We start from the raw sequence: 27,340 nt of genomic DNA, 5'->3' as shown, positions 1-27,340 counted from the left end.
GCAAAAAATTGTGACTGCAAATATAATAACTTCAATAAATCATGTTCAAAATTCTTAAAGAGACTTAAAATCCTATACTACCAGCCTCCAGTAAGCCGCTATGTCCACTATTTTGAAAATTTTTATTTATTGACCTAGAAATTTGGGGAAAATTCCATAACACACCGAAAAAATCACTCATTTATTTACATATTTACTCCATACTTGGTTCGAGCCCTGGGCGATACAAAACAACTTTAATAAAAAAAAATACCACAAAAGTGACAGGTTTGAGAAAATAAAAACACCGCAAGTAATTTTAAAAACAAAAATTTTTAAAACATAAATTCTACACTACTACAAGTACAAAAAAACACAGACAAATCACTGAAGTCTTTAGCATTTCTCGATTTCTCTTAACGTAGGATCATCCATTTCTTCGTTTTATAATCTTCTCCACCAAGTACGTATCGGGATACAACGTAGGCTCAATCTCTTCGGCATTTAAGCTGCCACGAATAGGTTTGTGGTCCAAATCTTCGAGGTGGTAGGTCCTAGGCTCTGATTCAGTACATGTGTCACACAGAAAAGTTCGGGACTCAAGTTCGCAGTGAAACCTTTCTCGAATATAACTTTCTGCTTGGAGATTTGCACAATGTCACCTACATTAACTTTAAGCTTTCGTGGATCTTTCTTCTTCACGTTGGAAAACACTGTTCGAAGTAGGTAATTGTCCTTTACATCCTTTGGCTTCATTTTCGTGGTAGAATGCACTGTGAAATTATACTCACTTATTAGTTTTAGCAAGATGTCAAGCCACTTGTAATTTCCGTTAGCCGTGTACTCTCACCACATCTTGGAACGCAAAGTTCTGTTCAACAACGGAGGCTTTGACATTACTATGATGCCATACTTCTTCATCAAAGTCTTGAAGGTTGCATTGAATAATTCTTTCCCGAGGTCCGTTTGCAGGTATGAAGGTACACGACAATCCCGCAAAATATTGTCCATGGCAATGGCTACTTCAATTGCAGTCTTTGATTTTACATGTCTAAGTAGTATGTAAATGGGGCTCCGGAAGCAGGCTTCAGGCTGTGGATTGTGATTGTCGGTCCACCATATTGGATTGTGACATCACGGTGGCCATCTTGGACTCAAAAATACTTCAAAATTCCTCAAAAAAGACTCAAAATTACTTAAAACTTCCCATTTTGAGGAAAAATTTGTTGTTTTCTTCCACAAAAATTAAAAAATTGATATTTCGAAAAACTTCAAAATACTTTTGCCTTAGAAAGAACACAAAATCCTAAATAGGCTTTAGCATCCATGTCTACAACCTCCGATAAGCCTCTGAAGACATCTAGGATTATGACGAAACCGTTGCAATTTCTGTTAAGGATGCCATCTTTAAAATCTTTATTTATCTGATTTTAATGAAAAAAATTATAAAATTTATAACAAATTTAAATTAATAAAATTTTAATAAAAATATTTTAAAAAACATACATTTATGACATTGAGCTTGGAGTCCTCGGTTCGAACCCGGTGAGGGGAAAAATAAAATTGGCGATCATTACTTTCTCCAAGGAAGCCACTGGCAGACTAACTCTCCCCACCACTTATGTCAAAGTATATATATATCGTCACCTGGTATGATGTCATACCCGCCATTTTGAAAATCCGTAATTTGTTTGTTAGAAAATCGGGAAAATGTTTAAAAATCAATAATTACTTTATTAATAAAAATTTAATAAAATATTACTTAAAAACACTGTTGCACTTATCGTTACGGTTGCCATCCTGGATTATATAAAAGTTGCATGTTTCGTTATGCCCGCCATCTTGGTTGAGCACGATGCCATCGTTACTCTTTGCATTAAGACCGCCATATTGGATCCTATTAATGTTGCATTTTTCATTACGGCCCTCATATTGAAAATCCGTAATTTCAATGATGGAAATTCCGAAAAAATTCCAAAAAATATTTTAAAAATCGCCTACTTTTAATAATTAATTATTTAAACAATTTCGGTCCTCGGTTTGATTTCTGGTGAGTAAACCAGTAATTTATTAATATATTTAAAAAATTCTAAATAAAAAGTAATAAAAATTTTACACCACATGCAACATTCTGAATTGTCACCACTTGTATCAACTGTCGTGAAAGGCGCCATCTTGAAAATCTTTGTTTATTATCCGATTTTAATGAAAAAAGTAATAAATTCACCGAAAAATTAACTTATTAGAAAACTGATTGATTAGATCGAATCCGGTTCTTGGTTTGAAATTGGTAAGACCAAAACATAAAAAAAAATAAAAACAGATCCTTCCTCCACAGAAGCAAACTAGACTGACCCCACACCACCAATACCAAGGTGTGTGTGTGTATATATATATATATCAACTGGTATGACGTCATGTACACCATCTTGTCTTCGTCCGCTGGAGACCGCCAACTTCTTTTCATCTGCTAGAGTGTGCTGGCGACAAGTTAGTATAATTTTTCCATACCTTTGACCTCAACTGTTGGCATTGAACTTTGACCTTGACCTTGAAAATTGACTTTGACCTTGACGACCATCATGGATCCGACATTTTGTGTTCAGTACATGCTACCAGGAGCTACCACCTGCTAGAGGACATTGCCACCATCTTGTTTTCGTCTGCTGGAGGACACCATCTTGTGTTTGTACTAGTCTTATAGAGTACATTACCATCGTGCTAGTTTTATTCTAACCCGATAGAGTGCAGTTATAATTTATTATTACTGAGGTGCCCGCCATCTTGAAATTTGGGTGCCATCTTAGAATCGTGTAATTATGTAGCTATAAATGCGAGAAAAAATCCAGAATTCACCAAAACAAATTACAATCAATTTACATATTGAATCCATGGATTCCTGTCCTCGATTCGATACTTGAACATTGACAAGTGTAACTTAATATTAAATAAATGTTATGTTTTGGTTTCTATTAATTTTCGTGGAATTTATTAATCATTATACCTACGAAAAAAAACTCAAGACAACATACCTGACCAACGAATTAAATATGTTATCGATAAGCCTAACACGATAGTCTAGTTTCTGATACTTAGAATAACCTTTTAAAATGTTCATGTATAAAACCATACATACATATACACCAAGCGTCTTCGGACCACGAGACTGGGTCATGAACAATGTCAGACATATAGATCATGAACACACAGTACACACAGTACACACAGAAAACGTAATGAACAGACAGTAACACAGTACACACAGGAAAATGGGATGAACACAGAGTACACACAGGAAAAAGGAATGCAAACACAGTACACACAGGAAAACGGAATGTACACACAGTACACATAGGAAAACGGAATGCACACACAGTACACACAGGAAAACGGAATTTACACACAGTAGGGTAGATGGGGGCACAATGAAACAATAAAGTTACAAAGCTGAAAAGAGCAAAGTTTTATGCATGGATATTAACAGAAAAATTTTACACTACATGTGTATGAATAGGTTATCAAATGAAAACACAAAATTGAAGAAAAGGCCACAAACAGTTTAGCAAAATAATATTTTCTTACCCATTGCATTTGTTCCATTGTGCCCCATGATAGGGGCACAATGAAACACATTAAGGGGCACAATAAAACAATATTTCTGTGAATACAATAAACAGTAGAAAAACATTTTGACACTACTACAAGATATGTACACATTACAGCAAAATTAAATTAAATATTTGTCCTTAGAAGACCTCACTTTTAATTCACCTACTTAATATTCAAACGTGAAAACTCAAAATCAAAAGAAAGATAACCCTTTTGTCTCTTTGTCTGCCCATAGCATGTGGGTTGTGAGAAAACATATCGTATTTGAGAGATGTTGACTGCTCTCTATCTTCGATTTAAGGTTTTATGAACTTATTGGTCATTGTGTTGCTTTTACGAAGAAAACTGACTTCATAATCATTCTCAGTATTTTTATCCTTCATCATTTCTCCTATGTAGAAATTACTTTTCTTTCCCGGAATATCATATTCGACGAGAACAAAATTTCCAATGATGGGTTTACACTCAATGTCTTCAAAACTTTTAGGACACAACTCTTCTCTCAGATCTTCAATATGTTCTTCATCATTTTCAGAGTCTGCGTAAGGAACCTCCAATGGACTATCCTCGTCTGTGGACTCAGTAGGATGTGCCTTGAACAGAGCTTTTCTACTTTTCTTTTTTGTCTAATTCCTTTTTTTTTTTTCATGCAGCTTCTTCTTTTCTATAAATTTATTTTTCTCTGGAGTACTAGTGGCAATCATGCTTTGTTTTTTAAGTTGATTACATTTTCGTTTCCGGTTGCCAGCTTTCGGATAACCCTTGAACAACTCTGGGCTTTTGTAAGTTGTCCATTTGCCATTTTTGCTAGGTGTGATTCTTTGCTCAGAAGAATTACAAGTTTCTTTTTTGCAGCTTCAGAAACAACTGAATTATCTGCAGCTTCATTCACTGAAAGCTCAACTATTTCTGTAGACTGAAGGGATGCTGATGGGTCCATTTCTGTAGAATGCAGAGAAGTTGTTGGTAGAGTTTGCTCATGTTGTTCCTGTTCAGGTGGGGCTCTGTCACTGACAAAACTGCAGAGGAAATCTTCGTCTGTGAAGATATGTCGATCAAATTTACCTACTATAAATATAAAAACAAGCATATTGCAACTGGGGCACAATGAAAAAAAAAATTATAAAGAGTTTCATTGTGCCCCTCCAAACACTCTACTATTAAACATACCTAACCTCTAAATTAATATAAACACACATTTCTGATACTTACATTGATTAAATGTGATCTACACCCTTTCCAACAGTCTCTTCAACAAACACGTGCTTTCAAAACAATATTTGAAATATAAAATTAACATAAATCCAAAATTTTTACTTTTGAGCTACCAAAACAACTAAAGTCACGTGCTAACCATAGTATACATGATAGCATCTTCTACTTGGTCCAATGTTCTATGTTGTAGTACTAATCCCAACCACCACCAGTGCCACCAGTATGTTATTTCAAATATGGAGGAAACAACCACTGTTTCATTGTGCCCCTTGTTTCATTGTGCCCCCATCTACCCTACACACAGGAAAACGGAATGCACACACAGTAAAACTGAATGTGCACACAGTACACACAGGAAAACGGAATGTACACACAGTACACACATGAAACGGAATGAACACACGGTACACACAGGAAAACGGATTGTACACACAGTACACGCAATAAAAGTTATGAACACACAAATCACACAGGAAACGAAATGAAGACAGTACACACAGTAAACGGAACGAACACGTAATGTTCTCGCAATTGACGTACAATACACGCAAATTACACGTAATGTACGCAATGTACGCAATATACACAATGTACACACAATGAATACGCATCTTTCGCGCAGGACAAGCATTTAATAAAAACGAAGCCCTTTTGGACGGAAATTGTACAAAACGAAAGCTAATTTAACGAAAAGGAAGTGGTTTCTCTCGTTCATTCAACTCGGTAGGATGCGATCGTCAATGATAAGTTAGGATATAATGCCTCCAACAGTCTATGAATCCAACAGTTTTTAGTTACATACGTCATTGGCTCCAATAGTCATTGGCTACATCAGTCATTGACTTCAACAATCTTTTGGCTCCAAATCTCATTGGCTCCAACAGTCAATAGCTCCAACTGCCCTTTCCTTTAACAGCTCCAATGATATTTGGCTAGAATACTACGAGTCTAAGAGGCTATGATGTTACAAGGCTATGAGTCTACAAGGATCTGGCAGGTTACGAGTTATACAAGGCTGCGCGACTGCATGGCTAAAAGGCTGCGTGGATACGAAACTACATTGCTATGAAGCTACATGGATACAAGTCTACTCGGCTCCAAATGACTGCGAGGATACATGGCTACAAGGCCACTTGGCTACAAAGCTTCAATTCTACGAGTCTACAAGCTCCTCTAACTCCCTACGTGTCTACAAACCTCCAACTGCTCCATCAGCATTATGTTATAATATTACAAGGCTACTTGGTTATGTAGCTACAAGACTACGAGGCTACAAGTCTACGAGGCTCCAAGGCATCATTACTAGGCGACTACGAACCATGAGGCTACGAGACTACGTGACTACGAGTCTTCAAGTTTATGAGCCTGCGAGGCACCAGAGCTACGAAGCTTCTAGAACATAAGTTTACGATACTGCAAGAATACAGGACTACAAGTCTACATGAGTATTTGACTACGAAGCTACAATTATACATGGCTCCAATTGCGGCTCCAAGGCATCATCACTACACGACTACAAGCCATGTGGTTACGAGACTACGAGACTACGAGTCTTCAAGTTTACGAGACTGCGAGGCTACAGAGCTACGAAGCTTCTAGAACACAATGTTACGAGTCTGCGAGGATACAGGACTACAAGTCTACATGAAAACTTGGTTACATAGCTACAAGTATACGAGGCTACAGTGCTTCGAAGTTTCCGGGACACGAGGCTACGTGGCTTCGAGACTACTTTGCTCTAACTGATGAGCTGTGGATCTTTAAGGTTTCACGAGGTTATTAGAAATGAACAGAAACAAAGTGTGATTCCGTCTGAATATAATTACGTCACATAATTAAAGGAAAATTTATAACTGATATTAAAAAATTATAAACATATTATATCAATTACGTACATAAACAGATCTCAGGTTTATAGAAAACATATATGGGTCGACCCGAAATTAAATAATACAAAGGTTTCATAAAAAAGAAATGCATAAACCCATAAAAAATACAAATATGTTTAAAAACATTCCCAGTATAGATTATTAAAGTCCAGAAATGATGTTTGTCTGAAGAAATTCGTCTGATGGCGTAACTTAAGAATGTTCAGAAAAAGGTTAAAAGATACATTAGCGCCGGGGTCGGGGCTTCGATTCCTGGAGTTCACATGGGAACATGATGCGAGGGCGCCTGAGTGTTGTTGAGGAAGGGTGGTGAAAATACCAATTCGGCGTCCGGATCTCGGACCCTGTCTGGAACAGTCCGTATCGAAACTGATCAGAACTTGTACACAGACAGTATAAACTGGGCAGAGAATACCCATAAAAGTTACGGGGAGGGTGGGGGATGTCGCGGATCATAACTTACCAGACAGGGAAGTCGGCTTCTGTTTTCCAATGCTTCGCCAGCCAGGAACTGGAGCCTGCGAATACGCGTTTGGGCGCGGATGTTTCCACAATTTCAAAAGAAATTATTTAAAGAAAATAACTACTATTCGTTGTACTACGCAGACGGACTAAACTACTTAAAATAGATTACAGGGATAGTATCCCTTATTTAAGCGACTACATCGTCAGTTGCGGCCGGATGGAAGTTTTGCAGTGCGTTGATCCACCGATAATCACAAACGATACGTCTGCAGTCGCGATGCGAAGTGTCTGGCGAAGAACCGCGTCTCGTAATTAAAAGTAAATGTTCAATCAAAAGTGGAGGGGGAGGGACTGGGACGTCCGGACCAAAAGGTTCCGAAGTTCCCCGAGTGGGCATCATAAAAAAACTCTGACTTTGATGTCTCGAAGATGGTAGCACTGGCCGACTTTAGCGCTACCTGTTGAGGGGTGTCTGAAATAAAAAAGAATCGACTCGCTAAGACATCTGCTATAACAAGGGAATAAAGGGGCAGTCAGGTGCAGCACTCTGGCGGCCTACAGGGGAAGTTGGCTGGGCGGTTAGCGAATTTGCCGCTAGATATCGTAGGGGTCAGCTCCATGGGCTCGCCACAAGAGAAGAAGTTACTAAGTCCACCGCTAGAGGTTGTGTGTGGTCCATCTTTGCACACATATTTTTTTATGCCAGTCGTCCTTGGAGACTGTCACTGTCTGCTGGGGTTTATGACCGGCCATTGGTCCTAGGCGAATTCATAGAACCGAGATAGGAGGGGGTGGACAAAAGCGCAACGACGCTGGGAACGAGCGTCCAAGACGTGACTCTCGAGGAGTGAACCTAAGACGTATTCGTGACGGTAAAGGCTACGGTCAGCTCGTCTCTGAGAAATGGTAACAGCTCGTCCAGAGCTGTTGTATGCAGTTTTAGTCATGAAGTGAAGTAATATTACCGACCTGGGACGTGCCGGCAAGCGGGAGAAATGTCAAACGAGCTGCCCACGAAGTCTTAGATTAGCAAAAGCTCAGATAGGACTCTGGGAAAGGTGCTTCGGTCTACTGGCACAAAGTTTAACTAAGGAGAGTACACCAGCCTAACAAACAGGAAATCATCCAAAGTAACCAAATTATACAGATAATAAAAATTTCCAAAAACAATTCAAAATAATAATAAAATAAAAAAACCTGTCGAAATTCCTAATTTCTGGCACACTGACTACAATAGCACCATTTAGGCTACGGCCAGACGAGCGTTATTTGCAGCGGCTCGTGCGCTGCAAAATGTAGCCAGAAAATGTGTCGCATGGCAGAAAGTGTGGCTGACCAGACGCGCCACAGCAAGTGAAGCGAGCTGCGACACGCGCGTCACGCAGAACGAATAGAACCAGACCAATTTCTGGGCGCGACAAATGCGGCAGTATACCGGCCAGACGTGCGACATTTGCAGCAGACGGAGGAACGAAGAGCCACGCACGGTGATCTATGTGGTGCGCAATGGATTTTAGTTATATTGACAGTGAACGAATCATACTGGAAATTGAAAGTCGACCATGTTTATACGATACGAAATGCGAAACATACAAGAATCGTACCTTGAAAATGGATTCGTGGTTGAGCTTCGCAAAAAATTTTGTCGGCGAGAAATGGAACGACATGACGAATGAAGAATAAAATGCATGTGGTAAGTGCAATAGACGTATAATAGTATCTCAGAATATGTGCATGTATGTAAACAAATATTTTTGTTACGTTTATGATGTAACAGTTATAAATTAAATTCAATACAATACAGAAAGACGTGGAAGTTTTTCCTAACACAGTATAATATTTATATTACAGGACCTCTGGCAATATGGATGTAGAAGAGTCACATCCTTGACCTGACATGGATGGATCAGGGCATAGGACGGAGGACGAGCAAGGGGATGTTCAAGTGATCGGGCCTACAGTCAGCAGGCCGACAAATTCTCACCAACGCAAAAGAGGTGCCAACTCTTTTGAGCGGGAACTCATAGATGTTCTTCGGAGTAACAAGATATCACGAAATATTAGTGAAGAACTTATTTGCTACCTAGCATGCAAGCTGTCAAACCTGAGTATAAATTGGACATGCAGATTAGGATGCTGGAGGTAATGAAATCATTCTCCAGTGCACCACCTCTGGGTTTCTATCCACAAGCTCCATCATCTTACGGTGCCCAACCATCCTTCGTCCAGTGTACCCAAGATACATCATTACAGTCACCTACGTCTGTGGCATCACATGAGTCAGATGAGTCTATCATGTCACTGTTTAAGTTGCCTTGATGCACAACGGTTTGGTGATTTCTAATTTTAATTTTATATCTTGTAACACTGTATTATCACTACATTAAACTTACCTTAGTGTAACTGCTAGTTTTTCTTCCACTCCTATACAGTCTCGCATAACGGTGTTCTGTTTTCCTAACATACTACTCACAGTCAAAGAAGATAGCAGGTAAATAAATGAATTCACCGACATACGATAATACTCATGAAATTTGTTGGGGTACTGCTTCAGTTTTTCATGCAGTAGTATATACTTCCCCTTTGTTGGACGTTCACTTATTTAAGGGTGTACCCACAATTTCCTTCGACGTTTTCGTCGTCGATGTACAAGTGCTGCTTCCTCCACGACATCCATAGTGGGAACACTACAATCAACTGGCTGCAGCGAGCGCTATTTGTTGCACGTGTGGCCATGTATCGTTTCACTTGCGACATTTCACGCCGTTTTTCACGCGACATTTGACGCTCGTGTCTGGCTATGCGCTGCGACTTTTAAGGCTAACTTTATTTGTCGCGCTCAACATTGCTGCAAATAATGCTCGTCTGGCCGTAGCCTTAGTGGTGAGAGTTAATTTATCCCATGCAAAATAACCTGTTTAAAGTACTTAGTGTCGATTCTTGACAACAGGTGACACCACATGCAGCTTACAGATAAATATTATTTAGTTATTTTATGTGGGATGCAGGATGCTCACTATCTATCGCAAAAGGATGGCTTTTCTAAGCATCAAGGAGAAGGAAGTTCGTCTTGCCTATTAGTGATTCTCAGATGTCTCAGAGCTTATTATTATATATGACTGAGTTATGTTATTTTCGTTTGAATTCCACCTAATAAAAATGTTACAAGTGATGATTTAGTAGCAGAAATTCAGTTAATTAAATTTAACTCTGAATAAAATCACATGACTCATTAAGTAAAAAATCCTTCATGCTTTGATCGGTTTCTCAGAAGCAACCAGTAGCACACGGAGAAAGCCATCAAAATATTGACGAGAATATTTGGTAGTACATGAAAAAAAAACATCAAAATATTGACAAGAATAATCGGGAACACACGGAGAAAACCGACCAACACATTTATTATATCAAAAAATCACAGAAAAAAATTTAAAAATAACAACAACAATTAATAATAAAGAATAAAAAATAGATTTAAAAAATACAAAAAAAATCTGGCTTGTGCTAGAACTTTATCCTAGTTCAACAAATGAGAAGTTCACAAGATGTCAGAAGCTGTTTTTGTAATTTTCGATGAATAAAGCGAGAAATTTTCCTTCAAAGCAGGAATTTTTCCATGGATATCGGCACATTTATAGCAATTTTGATGTATTTTGAGACGTGTTTAAGGAACTTTGAGGTAAATTGACACCAAAATAGCCGCCGTGACATTACAATCCAAGATGGCGGACTGGACTTTACATCTCAGCCATAAGCTAACCGTCGGACATAATATAATATACTTCTAATGTGCCTAACGCCCAAACACGTGCCTGACTACTGGATATCAAGCCTGGCCATCAACTGGATGAGCCTTGCCGCCTACTGGTTGAGAGTTACTCATCACTGAATAGACTTGCCTGGCCACAAAATTGACATGTTAGCCTGACTAACTGAACAGATGCGCGTTCCTGGTCAACCTATTTGACGTTCCTAGACAACCAACATGATGTGGCTAGCCACCAACTGCTTGTGCCTTGGAGCTAATTCTATGTTGCTTGTTAATAGACTTACATGTAGAACTGCCGTGAAAACGCATGGAAAGGTATGCAAAGGATTCGCCTCGGCTTTTAACAAGACAAAAAATCGAGAAACGTTAGTAATTTCCTTGTTTGTACTTGTAGAATTTATTTAATATTTTTTATTTGTAGTTTTCTTGTTTTTTTCCTTGAACCTGGCATTTTACTGTTAAGTTTAATTAAGTAAATATTTTTAAACTGAAATTATATTTTTTATCATCGATTAAGGATCGAACCAAGTACAGGAATCCATTGTACCTGTAATTTAATTGCTGATTTTTTAGAATATTTAATTTGTTTTCTCGAATTTCTAGGTTAATAATTACAATTTTTCCAAGATGAGATCGGCAGCTTACTGGCTGCTTGTGAATGAGAAATTTAAGCCTCTTTAAGATTTTTTACCATTTTAAATTAAATAAGTGTTTTTTTCTTTCAAATAAACATTTTTGCATTTACCAAGGATCGAATCAAGGACAGGAATTGATTGAATTAATTGTAGGCTAGTGGATGAATTTATGCATATTTTAAGATTTTTCACCATATTCTATTACATAAGTATTTATCGCTTAAAATATTTTTTTTTTTGCATCGTGCAAGTATCGAAACAAGGACGGAGTTAAATTTAATGCATCAAATAATTAAGAATTTTTTTTAAATTATTAATTTACCCCAATTTCTAACATAACATTTACGGATTTTTAAAATAGCTGTTTCCAAGATGGCTGATTGGAGTCATCTAAAATGGCCACTGACTTTCCAATTATAGGCATTGAGAGGCACACGTCCAAACATAGCATATTCCTCACGATTGGGTAGCCACCAGAGCGATTCTACACAAAGCCGTAGTCCCATAAGTAATACATTAGGTCCGTATCGCCAGTTATATACTACTGTGAGGGAATCTGAGTACATAACAAACTTCACAAAATGTCAACCATAAAGGATTGAATAAGTTACAACTGATTAGCTAACTAAACAAGTAATTAAAATCCTGTCTCAGAAGTCTGCAAGTTAAAACACAGTTTTAAGCAATTTAAAAACGTATTTTTTAAACAATATTAGTCTAATGGTCATACAAAACCATAATTTCTGACGTACCCACCTGGAATTGTAGATATATCTCTGTTGCATTTATGTCAGCCTCAGAATTAGTCTTCGGCATAGGATATTCCGTGTTCAACGTGATGCCGACTTTGCCTGAAAAATGGTTCAGTTTGAGAAAATTATATGACTTAAGAACACATAATTTTTGTTACAAATCCTTTCAGACAGTTAATATTGCTGCAATAATATATTGGTCAGTGGTAAAATCACTGATTCTACAATACACAAACATTATTGAATCAGTTGTTTATTATGTTATCATTACACATTAGTATGCCGCTGTTAACTATAAATAAATTATTCTTGTGAACCTATCAGTAATGTAAATGACCATCCTTCAGGCTGTGGAGACATCCGCCATCTTAGATTCTGACTCACGGCGGCCATATTGGATGACCTTGACCTTGACCACGGTGGCCATCTTGGATCCGCCATCTTCGATGACAGAATCGCCACCATTTTGTTTTCTAGAAGTTTCTGTCCAATTGAAATTCGCCATTTTGTTTTCTAGAAATTTCCACCATTTTAAATTATGACGTCACCATTTCAATATCCGTTATGGCCGACATCTTGAAAATCTTTATTTATTATCTGATTTTTATGAAAAACAATTATAATTTATAAAAAAACAATTAATCAAATCTGAATAAAAAATATTTAAAAAAACAAATGTCATGGAGCTGAGTCCTTGGTTCGAACCTGGTGAGGGAAAAATAAAAAAATGGCAACCGATCCTTCCCCCATGGTGGCTGCTGGCAGACTGACCCCCCCAACCACAATTACCATTGTATATATGAACTACTACCCCCCCTCCACACTTCCTTCCCACCCGCAATAAAGCCCACCACTACCACTTTCCTTTTTATTTCTCCAAGAAAATGTAATTTCTCCCCTCCCCCTCTTCCACTCGACATTCATACCCCAACACTCTACCCACTCACCCTCATTTTAGGGTATACATAGAGACACTAAGGACCCGGGAGCCTTCAGTTAACTTCGTTTACCGCACCGAGCAAGATCGTTCCCTATACCTGCATCAGCTCAGTAGGTACATATAATAGGACTTATATTTAGTGTGCACAGTCGGACTTGATCGTTTCACGAATCATTCAGTCGGACTAGTCAGATTCTCACATCATGTCATCAGGTCAAGATACCGACGAAGACTTGGCCACGAGGCAGCTTTTATGGCTCATTATATTGGGCCTTAGCGGTGGCTGGCCTAGTTCAGCATCCACGCCGACCGTCTAATCTAGTGCGCGCGTCAGGGTCCAGCGTCCAGCCTCGTGCAGCATCCCCAGCATCCCCATCATCAGCAGCAGAAGCCCCACCCTACAACTGACGGGCTACGACAGGCCTCTTACCAGACACCGCCTTCATCGACGTAACGCTTCCGTGGTGGAGCAGCTCAGACAGTGGCTAGGAAAGTGACGAAGACGCCATAACAGGCGAGATAAATCTAGCCCCTTTCAAACTGAGTACGTTAGTATTTACAGTAATTTAATTGTCGGTCATAGACGAGTAGCGTATTTGAATCCAAACTATGTTAAACAAATTCAGATTTTTAATGGATAGGTTTACAAGGTAACATGAAACGATACCTTTTACGAGTGAAACTTAATGTAATGAAGACAAAAAAAATATTGGAAACGTTTTGTGAAGAAAAAATTAAATTACACAGTAAAAAAAATTGTAAAATTTTGTGAACAAAAAAAATGGAAAAAATTGTGAAGGAAAAAAATGTAATCAATAGCCAAACATTTAAAATGTATATGTACAAAGAAAATTACGAAAATAAAAATAAAAATGTATTTCCCTTTGTGTTATCATTAAAAAAATTAAAAAACAATGGTGATTTATTCCTATGTATTGAAAAATTAATTTTAAAAAATGCTGGAAAAAAGTTAATACAAAAAGAAAAGTTATATGAGAAAATGAACCATAAAATAAATACATAACCAAAGTAATCTATCAGTTTACAAAAAAATTTAATTTAATAGTAATCTCTTAAGTTGATATAAAAAAAATTCCAAGTTTTGCCAGCACACCTGCAATGGACATGTGAGTGAGCGCTCAGTTGACTTCGCTACCCTACGGTCCGAGCGATTCCTGGTGGGGTGGGGTGGAAAAACTTGCAAGATCACACTGACACGCACTGTATGTTATCGGTAGGCAAAGAATGTACTTCCTTCGAACGAAGAACCCATTTATTCCTGCGTTTATGCACACCATAAGTCGAGTCGTTGTTTCAGACCCTTAAGAGGCGAGGTATTCCTTCGATAGCAGCCCGAGTTCGGCTCCTATGTCGCGGACGTTCTTTATTAGAATTCTGCCATGTTATATTTGGTCTCAGATAAAATCCGTGCTGGTATCATCCGTTTGTTTGAGACTTCACTTAGTTTTCGCTGCGGGACTAGATTGTATCTATTTCTTGATTTCGATTTTAACGGGTTTTTCTGCTTTTCTTCGTCCCTCCTGGATATAAAACTATCCAGTCGCGTACTTATGGGCTTCAATTCCTCTTCCCTACGAACCTCGTCGGCTAATCTATGCTGCTTTGCGAGCAAGTACTTTGTACGAATGGCCTCGATCACCTCGTGCAGTTGTTTGGCTAAATCTGTTGTTTTTTTTTCATCCGTGCCTACACACCGTTGTTCACAAGACGTGAATTAAATTTTTAAAAGACTGACTTTTGATCATCATGTATTTGTGCATTCGATACTTCGATCACGTCAGGAATTCGAGAATCCGAGGATTCCACGCGCTGGTCGATGGCTAGCAGGTACTATAGTAAATCGTATTTCATACTTTCTACTTTTTGAGCAAATAGTTTAATATATTTGCTGATATCAGCATCGTGAGTTTTGAGAATAGTACGCAAGTCTCGACCACTACGACCGAATTTCAAAATGCTTGACTCATTCTTGACGATAAACTGATAAAAACTTGCCTGTACTTGCACTTATATAGAGGCCAGCAGTAGTATAGGAATGGGCATACTGGGACAGGCTTCAGGCTGTGGATTGTGTGGAGTGGGATTGTCGGTCCGCCATAGTGGATTGTGACGTCACGACGGCCATCTTGGATGGTTGTGACCTTGACCTTTGACCTTGACCTTGACCCCGACGGCCATTTTGGATCCGCCATCTTGGATCCGCCATTTTGGATTACATCATTGTGTTCTCGAAAATTCCGGCATTGTGTTTTCCGCCATATTGGATGATAACGTCACCGATGCAATTTCCGTTACGGCCGCCATCTTTAACTTTTTTATTTACTATCCGATTTTAATGAATTTTTTTTAAAAAATTATAAAAAAATTAAATAATAAAATTTTAATAAAATACTTATAAAAATTGTACTTTTACGACACGGAGTTCGGAGTCCTCGGTTCGAACCCGGTGAGGGCGAGAAAAATAAAAAATGGCGATCGATCCTTCCTCAATGGTGGTTGCAGGCAGACTGACTCCCTCCACTTTTTCAAAGCATATATATCGTCACCTAGTATGACGTCATGTCCGCCATCTTTAAATTTGGACGCCATCTTAAATCTTTATTTATTATCTGATTTGAATGAAAAAAATTCCAAAATTCATTAAAAAATTAACGTATTTGAATTCTGTTTGATTATATCGATGTACGTCCTTGGTTCGATTCCCGACGAGAGTAAACAGTCGATCCTTCCTCCATTAAAGCTACCTAGACTGATCTACCACTACCAATACCAAGGTATATATCGAAAACTGGTATGACATCATGTCCGCCATCTTGTCTTCATCCGCTGGAGACCACCATCTTGTTTTCATCTGCTAGAGTGTGCCGATACCATATAGTATAATTATCTGGTCAACACACCTTTGACCTTGACCTTGAAATTTGACTTTGACCTTGAAATTTGACCTTGACCTTTAAATTTAACCTTGACCTTGAAATTAGACCTTGTCCTTGAAATTTGACTTTGTCCTTGTCGACCATCATGGATCCGACATTTTATGTTCAGTACATGCTACCAGGAGCTACCACCTGCTGGAGAATGCCAAATTGTGTGTGTACTTGTATTATAGAGTACATTTCCATCTGGATAATTTTATTCTAACCCGCTACAGTGCAGTAATCATTTATTATGGAGGTGCCCCCCGCCATCTTGAAATTCGGCTGCCATCTTAAAATCATGTAATAATGTAGCTAGAAAAGCGGGAAAAAATCCAAAATTCATTAAATAAATAAGTAATCCATATAATGATTGATTGGATCGACTAAGGTTCTTAGTTCGATCCCTGGCCGATACAAAACAACTTTAATTTTAAAAAAAACTAAAAGAGTGTTAGGTTTGAGAAAATAAAAACACCACAAGTTCTTTTAAAAAAATTTTATTATATAAATTCAATACACTACTACAAGTACAAAAAAAACACTGACAAATTACCAAAGCCTTTTGGATTCCTCGATTCAAACAGTCTTCTTATTGTACGACCTAGCCTTTTTACATGACTTTAAATGTCTATCCGATCCGTTCATCACTACAGCCAGAGACGGACTGAAGTTCATAGCACTTATATATAGTGTCATTAGCCGGTACAACACATGAGTCAAATCAATAACCATGTTCATTATACGTCTCGGAGCATTTTTTATAATGACGATGTAAGCTATCGAGACGTGAAATTAGTTTATTACACTTATTGCACTGAAATTGTATTCTTTGAACATTATTAGAACAACCGCTTCTTTCATGTCTACGAACATTTGAGGTGATAGTAAATGATGCACCACAGTATTTGCACTGATGTGAAGTACGCTCTTCATTAATTGAAGTATTCAATGCTGATGAAACTTCAGATGATGGTGGAACAGCACATATCGAAGTCTCCTCCAGTGTTGTCAGAGGCGTTGCCAACGGGATCTGCTCCAACATCGTCGGCGCCGACGTCATGGTTCCCGTAGTCGATGGTACATCCTCCATCGAGTACGACGTTAAAGTCGGTAAAGATGCCATCGAAGTCTCAAGAACAGGCAATTACGCGACTTATGCACCAGAAGAAACAAACTAGGTGATCCGTACACCGTCGACGGCAGTAACAAACTAAGCGTCCTGCTGTCTAGGACTCGTTTATATACATTAACCGGTTTGAATAATACGCTAGTCAAATCAAGAACAATTTACTAAAATACTAGAGTCAAAACAACATTAAAAAAATAGAAGCACCATCAACAAAAAAGTAAGCACATTTGGAAGCACCTTCAAAAAAGGAAGCACATTTGGAAGCACCTTAAAAAAAAAAAAAATAGGAAGCACCATCAAAAAAAAAGGAAGCACATTTGGAAGCACGTTCAAAAAAGGAAAAACAATAGGAAGCACCGACTACGAAAAAACAGCACATTTGGAAGCACCGTCATCGAAAAGACAGCACATTTGGAAGCACCAACTACGAAAAGGCAGCACATTTGGAAGCACCGACAACGAAAAGGCAGCACATTTGGAAGCACCGACAACGAAAAGGCAGCACATCTGGAAGCACCGACTACGAAAAGGCAGCACATTTGACAGCACCGACAACGAAAAGGCAGCACATTTGGAAGCACCGACTACGAAAAGGCAGCACATTTGGCAGCACCGACAACGAAAAGGCAGCACATTTGGAAGCACCGACTACGAAAATGCAGCACATTTGACAGCACCGACAACGAAAAGGCAGCATATTTGGAAGCACCAACTACGAAAAGGCAGCACATTTGGAAGCACCGACAACGAAAAGGTAGCACATTTGGAAGCACCGACAACCAAAAGGCAGCACATTTGGAAGCACCGACTACGAAAAGGCAGCACATATGGCAGCACCGACAATGAAAAGGCAGCAAATTTGGAAGCACCGACTACGAAAAGACAGCACATTTGGAAGCACCGACTACGAAAAGGCAGCACATTAGAAAGCACCGACAACGTAAAGGCTGCATATTTGGAAGCACCATCATCGAAAAGGCAGCACATTTGGAAGCTCCAACATCAACAAAAAAAGGCAAAAAGGAAGCACAAGTTACGAGATCTAAGTCTTAGTTAGAAATCCGAATACAAGAAATAAAAACATTAAATTCTTATAATTTAAATTATTTATTTTATTGCTTTACATTATACAAATGCAAGTAAAACAAGCCATTATTGTATGTAGCCAGCATTCCTCCGTTCCTTGAGTAGGAAGGATATTTCTTTGATGCACGAATAGCTTCCTGCACAAAGCGAACCATGTAGAAGTCTTAGCCGGTCAACCAATATGTTTGGATCTTTCCATTATGTGTAATCATTCTCTTCTACCACCATCTTGGTTGCACCTTTATAATAAATATTATGATCTCTGGTGTCTTCCGTTTTACGACCAACCTCAGGGTAACTTTCATGTTTGAGACGGTGATCATCACAAGCTTGAACAGATTTATTTAATATATCACATCGTTTCCACCGTTTCGGTCTCAGGACACCGCCACATTCTTCGATCTTGGCAGCTTTAGGTGCTTCATCATAGTCTATGTCTTTGTCAACAGCCTCAGAGTCACTGTAACAATCACCGTAGAAGGAATCGTCTTCACACAATTTACCGTAATAATTCGATGTTGATGATGTTGAAGTGTCTTCATCGTCTTCATGCTTCCTTTTTAGGAGTCCATCATTTTTACAAAGTAGGAAAGATCTACTTGAATTCGGCTGGAATATATTCTCACTTTTCACGTTAAGGATTCTTCCATTGTCTTCATTCTTCCGTAAATCATCAACCTCCTTCAATTTAAGTTCTTTGTCGAGATCGGAAGAGCCAAGAAAATTATTGTCGTAATGCAGATCACTCTTCCTTAGGCTAGTAGATTCATCGTTGTCCTCTAGCTTGTACGCAGGCTTGGCGCTACAAGTTCTGCCATGTCTTTTTAGGCTCTCTCTCCGCGTAAACAACTTGCTACATCGAACACAACTTATCATATTGCGCAGTGGATTTTTAACACAGTCATTCTTCTCGTGTTGTCTTTTATTCTTTCTCAAGATAAACTCTTTACTGCAAAACTTACACCTATGTTCTTTCGATACAGCGTCAGATCCCAAATCGGAATTCATATTAGTTACTGAGACTAATGCCAGATACCAATTGAGTGTTTTAAATTAGATCCAATACTTAAATAGAAATTTTTTCATATTTCATTAGCGAGAATTAATATATCTCATGCAAAAGTACTTTATGCATGTAGTTCTGCTTTTTAACAACAGATGTCGCCACATGTTGCTTGCAGATAAATAATATTTAGTTTTATGCGGGATGCGGGATGCTCACTAACGATCGCAAAAGAAGGATGGCTTCGCTAGACTCCAAGGAAAAGGAAGTTCGTCTTGCATGTTGGTGCTCCACAGATGTCTCATGGCGTAATATTAATTTGACTGAGTAATGATATTTGTTAATTCCACCTGATAAAAATATTGCAAGTTTTGATTTAGTAGCAGAAATTATCGAATTAAATGTAACTCCAAATAAAATGACATGTCTCAATAGACCAAAAAAAAAATCCATGCAGAGAGCAGTATCTCAGAATAGTCAGAAACACTTGAAGAAACCACAGGAATGATTGCAAGCACACGGAAAAAACCACCAAAATATTGACAAGAATAATCAGGAGCACACGGAGAAAACCATCATAATATTGACAAGAATATTCAGGAGCACACGGAGAAAACCATCATAATATTGACCAGATTAATCAGAAGTACTCGGAGAAAACCACCACATGTTTTCTTTGATATCATAAAATTACAGGAAAAAATATTTTAAAATAAAAATAAAGTAATAAAAAAATTAAAATAAATAAAAATAATTAATAAAAAAATTTAAAAAATTAAAAAAATGCATAAATTTCTGGCTTGTACAAGAACTCTATCTTTGCTCAACAATGATAAGTTTACAAGCTAGCAGAAACAGTTTATGCATTTTAATAATTTTTTTTTAATTTTTTTATTAATTATTTTTATTTATTTTTATTTTTTTATTACTTTATTTTTATTTTAAAATATTTTTTCATGTAATTTTATGATATCAAAGAAAACATTTGGTGGTTTTCTCCGAGTACTTCTGATTAATCTGGTCAATATTATGAAGGTTTTCTCCGTGTGCTCCTGATTATTCTTGTCAATATTATGATGGTTTTCTCCGTGTGCTCCTGATTATTCTTGTCAATATTTTGGTGGTTTTTTCCGTGTGCTTGCAATCATTCCTGTGGTTTCTTCAAGTGTATCTGACTATTCTGAGAAACTGCTCTCTGCATGGATTTTTTTTTTTTTGGTCTATTGAGACATGTCATTTTATTTGGAGTTACATTTAATTCGATAATTTCTGCTACTAAATCAAAACTTGCAATATTTTTATCAGGTGGAATTAACAAATATCATTACTCAGTCAAATTAATATTACGCCATGAGACATCTGTGGAGCACCAACATGCAAGACGAACTTCCTTTTCCTTGGAGTCTAGCGAAGCCATCCTTCTTTTGCGATCGTTAGTGAGCATCCCGCATCCCGCATAAAACTAAATATTATTTATCTGCAAGCAACATGTGGCGACATCTGTTGTTAAAAAGCAGAACTACATGCATAAAGTACTTTTGCATGAGATATATTAATTCTCGCTAATGAAATATGAAAAAATTTCTATTTAAGTATTGGATCTAATTTAAAACACTCAATTGGTATCTGGCATTAGTCTCAGTAACTAATATGAATTCCGATTTGGGATCTGACGCTGTATCGAAAGAACATAGGTGTAAGTTTTGCAGTAAAGAGTTTATCTTGAGAAAGAATAAAAGACAACACGAGAAGAATGACTGTGTTAAAAATCCACTGCGCAATATGATAAGTTGTGTTCGATGTAGCAAGTTGTTTACGCGGAGAGAGAGCCTAAAAAGACATGGCAGAACTTGTAGCGCCAAGCCTGCGTACAAGCTAGAGGACAACGATGAATCTACTAGCCTAAGGAAGAGTGATCTGCATTACGACAATAATTTTCTTGGCTCTTCCGATCTCGACAAAGACCTTAAATTGAAGGAGGTTGATGATTTACGGAAGAATGAAGACAATGGAAGAATCCTTAACGTGAAAAGTGAGAATACATTCCAGCCGAATTCAAGTAGATCTTTCCTACTTTGTAAAAATGATGGACTCCTAAAAAGGAAGCATGAAGACGATGAAGACACTTCAACATCATCAACATCGAATTATTACGGTAAATTGTGTGAAGACGATTCCTTCTACGGTGATTGTTACAGTGACTCTGAGGCTGTTGACAAAGACATATACTATGATGAAGCACCTAAAGCTGCCAAGATCGAAGAATGTGGCGGTGTCCTGAGACCGAAACGGTGGAAACGATGTGATATATTAAATAAATCTGTTCAAGCTTGTGATGATCACCGTCTCAAACATGAAAGTTACCCTGAGGTTGGTGGTAAAACGGAAGACACCAGAGATTATAATATTTATTATAAAGGTGCAAGGAAGATGGTGGTAGAAGAGAATGATTACACATCATGGAAAGATCCAATTATATTGGTTGACCGGCTAAGACTTCTACATGGTTCGCTTTGTGCAGGAAACTATTCGTGCATCAAAGAAATATCCTTCCTACTCAAGGAACTGAGGAATGCTGGCTACATACAATAATGGCTTGTTTTACTTGCATTTGTATAATGTAAAGCAATAAAATAAATAATTTAAATTATAAGAATTTAATGTTTTTATTTCTTGTATTCTGATTTCTAACTAAGACTTAGATCTCGTAACTTGTGCTTCCTTTTTGCCTTTTTTTGTTGATGATGGAGCTTCCAAATGTGCTGCCTTTTCGATGATGGTGCTTCCAAATATGCTGCCTTTTAGTTGTCGGTGCTTCCAAATGTGCTGCCTTTTCGTAGTCGGTGCTTCCAAATGTGCTGTCTTTTCGTAGTCGGTGCTTCCAAATGTGCTGCATTTTCATTGTCGGTGCTGCCATATGTGCTGCCTTTTCGTAGTCGGTGCTTCCAAATGTGCTGCCTTTTCGTTGTCGGTGCTTCCAAATGTGCTGCCTTTTCGTTGTCGGTGCTTCCAAATGTGCTGCCTTTTCGTTGTCGGTGCTGTCAAATGTGCTGCCTTTTCGTAGTCGGTGCTTCCAGATGTGCTGCCTTTTCGTTGTCGGTGCTTCCAAATGTGCTGCCTTTTCCTTGTCGGTGCTTCCAAATGTGCTGCCTTTTCGTAGTTGGTGCTTCCAAATGTGCTGTCTTTTCGATGACGGTGCTTCCAAATGTGCTGTTTTTTCGTAGTCGGTGCTTCCTATTGTTTTTCCTTTTTTGAAGGTGCTTCCAAATGTGCTTCCTTTTTTGAAGGTGCTTCCAAATGTGCTTACTTTTTTGTTGATGGTGCTTCTATTTTTTTAATGTTGTTTTGACTCTAGTATTTTAGTAAATTGTTCTTGATTTGACTAGCGTATTATTCAAACCGGTTAATGTATATAAAAGAGTCCTAGACAGCAGGACGCTTAGTTTGTTACTGCCGTCGACGGTGTACGGATCACCTTGTTTGTTTTTCTGGTGCATAAGTCGCGTAATTGCCTGTTCTTGAGACTTCGATGGCATCTTTACCGACTTTAACGTCGTACTCGATGGAGGATGTACCATCGACTACGGGAACCATGACGTCGGCGCCGACGATGTTGGAGCAGATCCTGTTGGCAACGCCTCTGACAACACTGGAGGAGACTTCGATATGTGCTGTTCCACCATCATCTGAAGTTTCATCAGCATTGAATACTTCAATTAATGAAGAGCGTACTTCGCATCAGTGCAAATACTGTGGTGCATCATTTACTATCACCTCAAATGTTCGCAGACATGAAAGAAGCGGTTGTTCTAATAATGTTCAAAGAATACAATTTCAGTGCAATAAGTGTAATAAACTAATTTCACGTCTCGATAGCTTACATCGTCATTATAAAAAATGCTCCGAGACGTATAATGAACATGGTTATTGATTTGACTCATGTGTTGTACCGGCTAATGACACTATATATAAGTGCTATGAACTTCAGTCCGTCTCTGGCTGTGGTGATGAACGGATCGGATAGACATTTAAAGTCATGTAAAAAGGCTTAGTCCGTACAATAAGAAGACTGTTTGAATCGAGGAATCCAAAAGGCTTTGGTAATTTGTCAGTGTTTTTTTTGTACTTGTAGTAGTGTATTGAATTTATGTAATAAATTTTTTTTAATAGAACTTGTGGTGTTTTTATTTTCTCAAACCTAACCCTCTTTTAGTTTTTTTTTAAATTAAAGTTGTTTTGTATCGGCCAGGGATCGAACCAAGAACCTTAGTCGATCCAATCAATCATTATATGGATTACTAATTTATTTAATGAATTTTGGATTTTTTCCCGCTTTTCTAGCTACATTATTACATGATTTTAAGATGGCGGCCGAATTTCAAGATGGCGGGGGGCACCTCCATAATAAATGATTACTGCACTGTAGCGGGTTAGAATAAAATTATCCAGATGGAAATGTACTCTATAATACAAGTACACACACAATATGGCATTCTCCAGCAGGTGGTAGCTCCTGGTAGCATGTACTGAACATAAAATGTCGGATCCATGATGGTCGACAAGGACAAAGTCAAATTTCAAGGACAAGGTCAAATTTCAAGGTCAAGGTTAAATTTAAAGGTCAATGTCAAATTTCAAGGTCAAAGTCAAATTTCAAGGTCAAAGTCAAATTTCAAGGTCAAGGTCAAAGGTGTGGTGACCAGATAATTATACTACATGGTATCGGCACACTCTAGCAGATGAAAACAAGATGGTGGTCTCCAGCGGATGAAGACAAGATGGCGGACATGATGTCATACCAGTTGACGATATATACCTTGGTATTGGTAGTGGTAGATCAGTCTAGGTAGCTTTCATGGAGGAAGGATCGACTGTTTACTCTCGTCGGGAATCGAACCAAGGACGTACATCGATATAATCAAACAGAATTCAAATACGTTAATTTTTTAATGAATTTTGGAATTTTTTTCATTCAAATCAGATAGTAAATAAAGATTTTCAAGATGGCGTCCAAATTTAAAGATGTCGGACATGACGTCATACTATGTGACGATATATATGCTTTGAAAAAGTGGTGGGAGTCATTCTGCCTGCAACCACCATTGAGGAAGGATCGGTCGCCAATTTTTATTTTTCTCGCCCTCACCGGGTTCGAACCGAGGACTCCGAACTCCGTGTCGTAAAAGTACAATTTTTATAAGTATTTTATTAAAATTTTATTATTTAATTTTTTTATAATTTTTAAAAAAAATTTCATTAAAATCGGATAATAAATAAAAAAGTTAAAGATGGCGGCCGTCACGGAAATTGCATCGGTGACGTTATCATCCAATATGGCGGAAAACACAATGCAGGAATTTTCGAGAACACAATGACGTCATCCAAAATGGCGGATCCAAGATGGCGGATCCAAAATGGCCGTCGGGGTCAAGGTCAAGGTCAAAGGTCAAGGTCACAACCATCCAAGATGGCCGTCGTGACGTCACAATCCACTATGGCGGACCGACAATCCCACTCCACACAATCCACAGCCTGAAGCCTGTCCCAGTATGCCCATTCCTATACTACTGCCAGTTTTTGACTATAAATAGGAATCCGTGTTCGTTTTTCCTACACAAGGAACACATATATTTTAATTCCTGGAAAGCCATGTCAGTGCTTACGTGATCGTCATAAGCGTGACGTAAATTAAGTTCGTCCATGCGAAAAAGTACTATGACATTCGCGTTGTCTCGTAGCAGATGTTTTGGAAAACGACTGTACGTCTGACATTGGTAATTACAGTCTACTTTGGCGTGTCTACCAAGGGAAAAGTACTCTTGTATTATGCCTTGCTTCTCGCACATTACATAGTCTAAAACCAACACTGAATTGGCTCTCGCTTCGCTAGTAGGCACCACATATGCTTTATCAATTAATGTGAAATACTCCAGACCATCAACCGATCCTGGAACCTTAGCTCGACGCTGTTTTTTTTGGCTGTATCAACGATTTGGAAAAGAGTTACACATTTTCGAACCTAAGAGCGTTTGGTTCTTCTAACAAACTCAGTAGATCGCATGTTTTCCCGCCACTATGCATCGTATGGTAGAAGGCAACAGTAAATCATGTCACGATTCACTCGCATTAAACACGTCATATTGAGCAATGCGCACGGGCAAACACACTTCTTGCTTGACGACTTGCGATTTACTGACCAAAAATTGATTAAAAAAGCATATTTATAGTTTTAGCTCAGAATAATGTGATTTGTTTTGCGAGCAAGTCAGGAGAAGTACTCAGTCTAGAAATGTATAAATCAATAGTTCCGTTGCCTGAGTAAACAGGACGAATCTATTCGTAATTCCATAATTGACTGTAGGCTGGAAATTCTACAAAAGTTAATGTCCCGCCGAACACGACAGCATACTGCCTGATACTCCACGATCGAGTAATAAGTTACGACTCGTTTGCAGGTACCGTGAAAATTCTGTCATAAATACTGTTTCGTTTGAGATATCAATTTAGTTACGACCGAGCATTGAAAGTGTCAGGATGTACTGACACCTGTAAGGTTTCCAGAGCCAACACGGATTTGTGCTCAAGGAAATTATCGTCACCTTCGGAGACAAGACTATATCCCGTAACATTTTTTTCTGAACATTTTTAACTTAGAATTTTTTCGGATCCTTTTCAACTTTGAAGGTTTTTTGAACATTTCAACTTTGAATTTTTTTCCAGTCTCTCTTGCCTGTGCCCAGCTGCGTCCTTCACCCAGTGTGTAACAGCTGTAGTGAAGGCTGCCGCTGACACCGCACCTCCCGCAGTTGGCCGTATGGGGCAAGGTTGCGGGAAAGAGGAAAATAGTCTAGCTCCCATGCATGTTCCTTTCTCGGCTCGTAAGTTTCGATGTACGAAATTTAGGTAGGTAGTCGTCATCTTGTAATTACGTTTGAAAATAATATGTTTGATTTTAAATTTAAACTTTGCAGCGTGATTAGTTTCGTGTTGAAAGCTGCAAATATATTTTGAAAGATTAGTTTCAGTGTGCGAGATTTAGTCGGGTTAATATTTTACAGTTGTCATCTTTAAAATTATATATAAGTTGCCTGGATGAAATAATGTTCATGCTAACGTTTGACTGTTTACCATTTCCTTAAATTGGCTAGTGAATATGTGAAAAAATCAGACTTATATATTGTATTCTTGTAAACAGTAATACATACTATAAGTTACAGAGTACTAAATTAAAGTGCACTTAAAATTTTTAGTAGAAAATTTAACATACTGGCCTTATAAGGAATCTATGTTCCAAATAAGGCCAGTCACTACAAATGTGTGTAGATTAAAATGTATTTGTTAACACTAGCCCAAAAAAAAAACACATAAATTTGCTTTCTGCAAACATTTGGAATCGGACATAAAGAGCATTGCAGTTGTTAGTCAACCTTGATCACAAAAAATTAATCCTAAAAAAGAGTCATTGGTACTTGGATAAATATCTGGCCGAGAGGTAATGTATTACATCAGTATAAATGCACGCAAGTAATTAAATGTTCAGCAACATATGTGAAGCATTGTGAAAGGTAACACATTATTCATAAGTCAACACACTTAGTCAGACTCCAAGCACCCAGAGCATACCCAATTACATATCTTGCCTCGCTTTTAAATGCCAACACATTTCTCATGAAAATACATCACGCATATGTGACACAAGATCATGTCGGCTACTTCATCAATTTCACAGATGGGACAATACCAACTGTCCTTCCTTGTATTCATGCCACTTGTGCTAGGAGTAGCGCAATCGTCCTGTGGAACTCGTTTCTTGGGAACCTGGTGGTGTGATGTCTGTTTTGCCAAATTGCATGTCCTTGGTGTCAAATCATTATGATCTATGCCCTTGACAATGGTTCTTCCTTTCTTATTGTTGGATATGTTTTCCGGT

At 38.1% G+C, this 27,340-nt stretch overlaps 1 protein-coding gene across 1 annotated transcript in view; it reads right to left on the bottom strand.

The window, feature by feature from the left end:
• The window catches only part of LOC134537929 (myrosinase 1-like), a 241,491-nt gene that overhangs the window by 88,259 nt on the left and 125,892 nt on the right, over positions 1 to 27,340 (bottom strand). Inside the window, exon 6 of the mRNA XM_063378905.1 lies at positions 12,318 to 12,412. Coding sequence (XP_063234975.1) covers positions 12,318 to 12,412 — 95 coding nt within the window. The remainder of the gene's footprint in view (positions 1 to 12,317; positions 12,413 to 27,340) is intronic.

This window comes from Bacillus rossius, chromosome 12 (assembly GCF_032445375.1).
Source record: "Bacillus rossius redtenbacheri isolate Brsri chromosome 12, Brsri_v3, whole genome shotgun sequence".
Classification (NCBI taxonomy): Eukaryota; Metazoa; Arthropoda; class Insecta; order Phasmatodea; family Bacillidae; genus Bacillus; species Bacillus rossius.
Note: the sequence above shows the minus strand (reverse complement) of the source record. Positions and strands in the feature narration are given on the sequence as shown.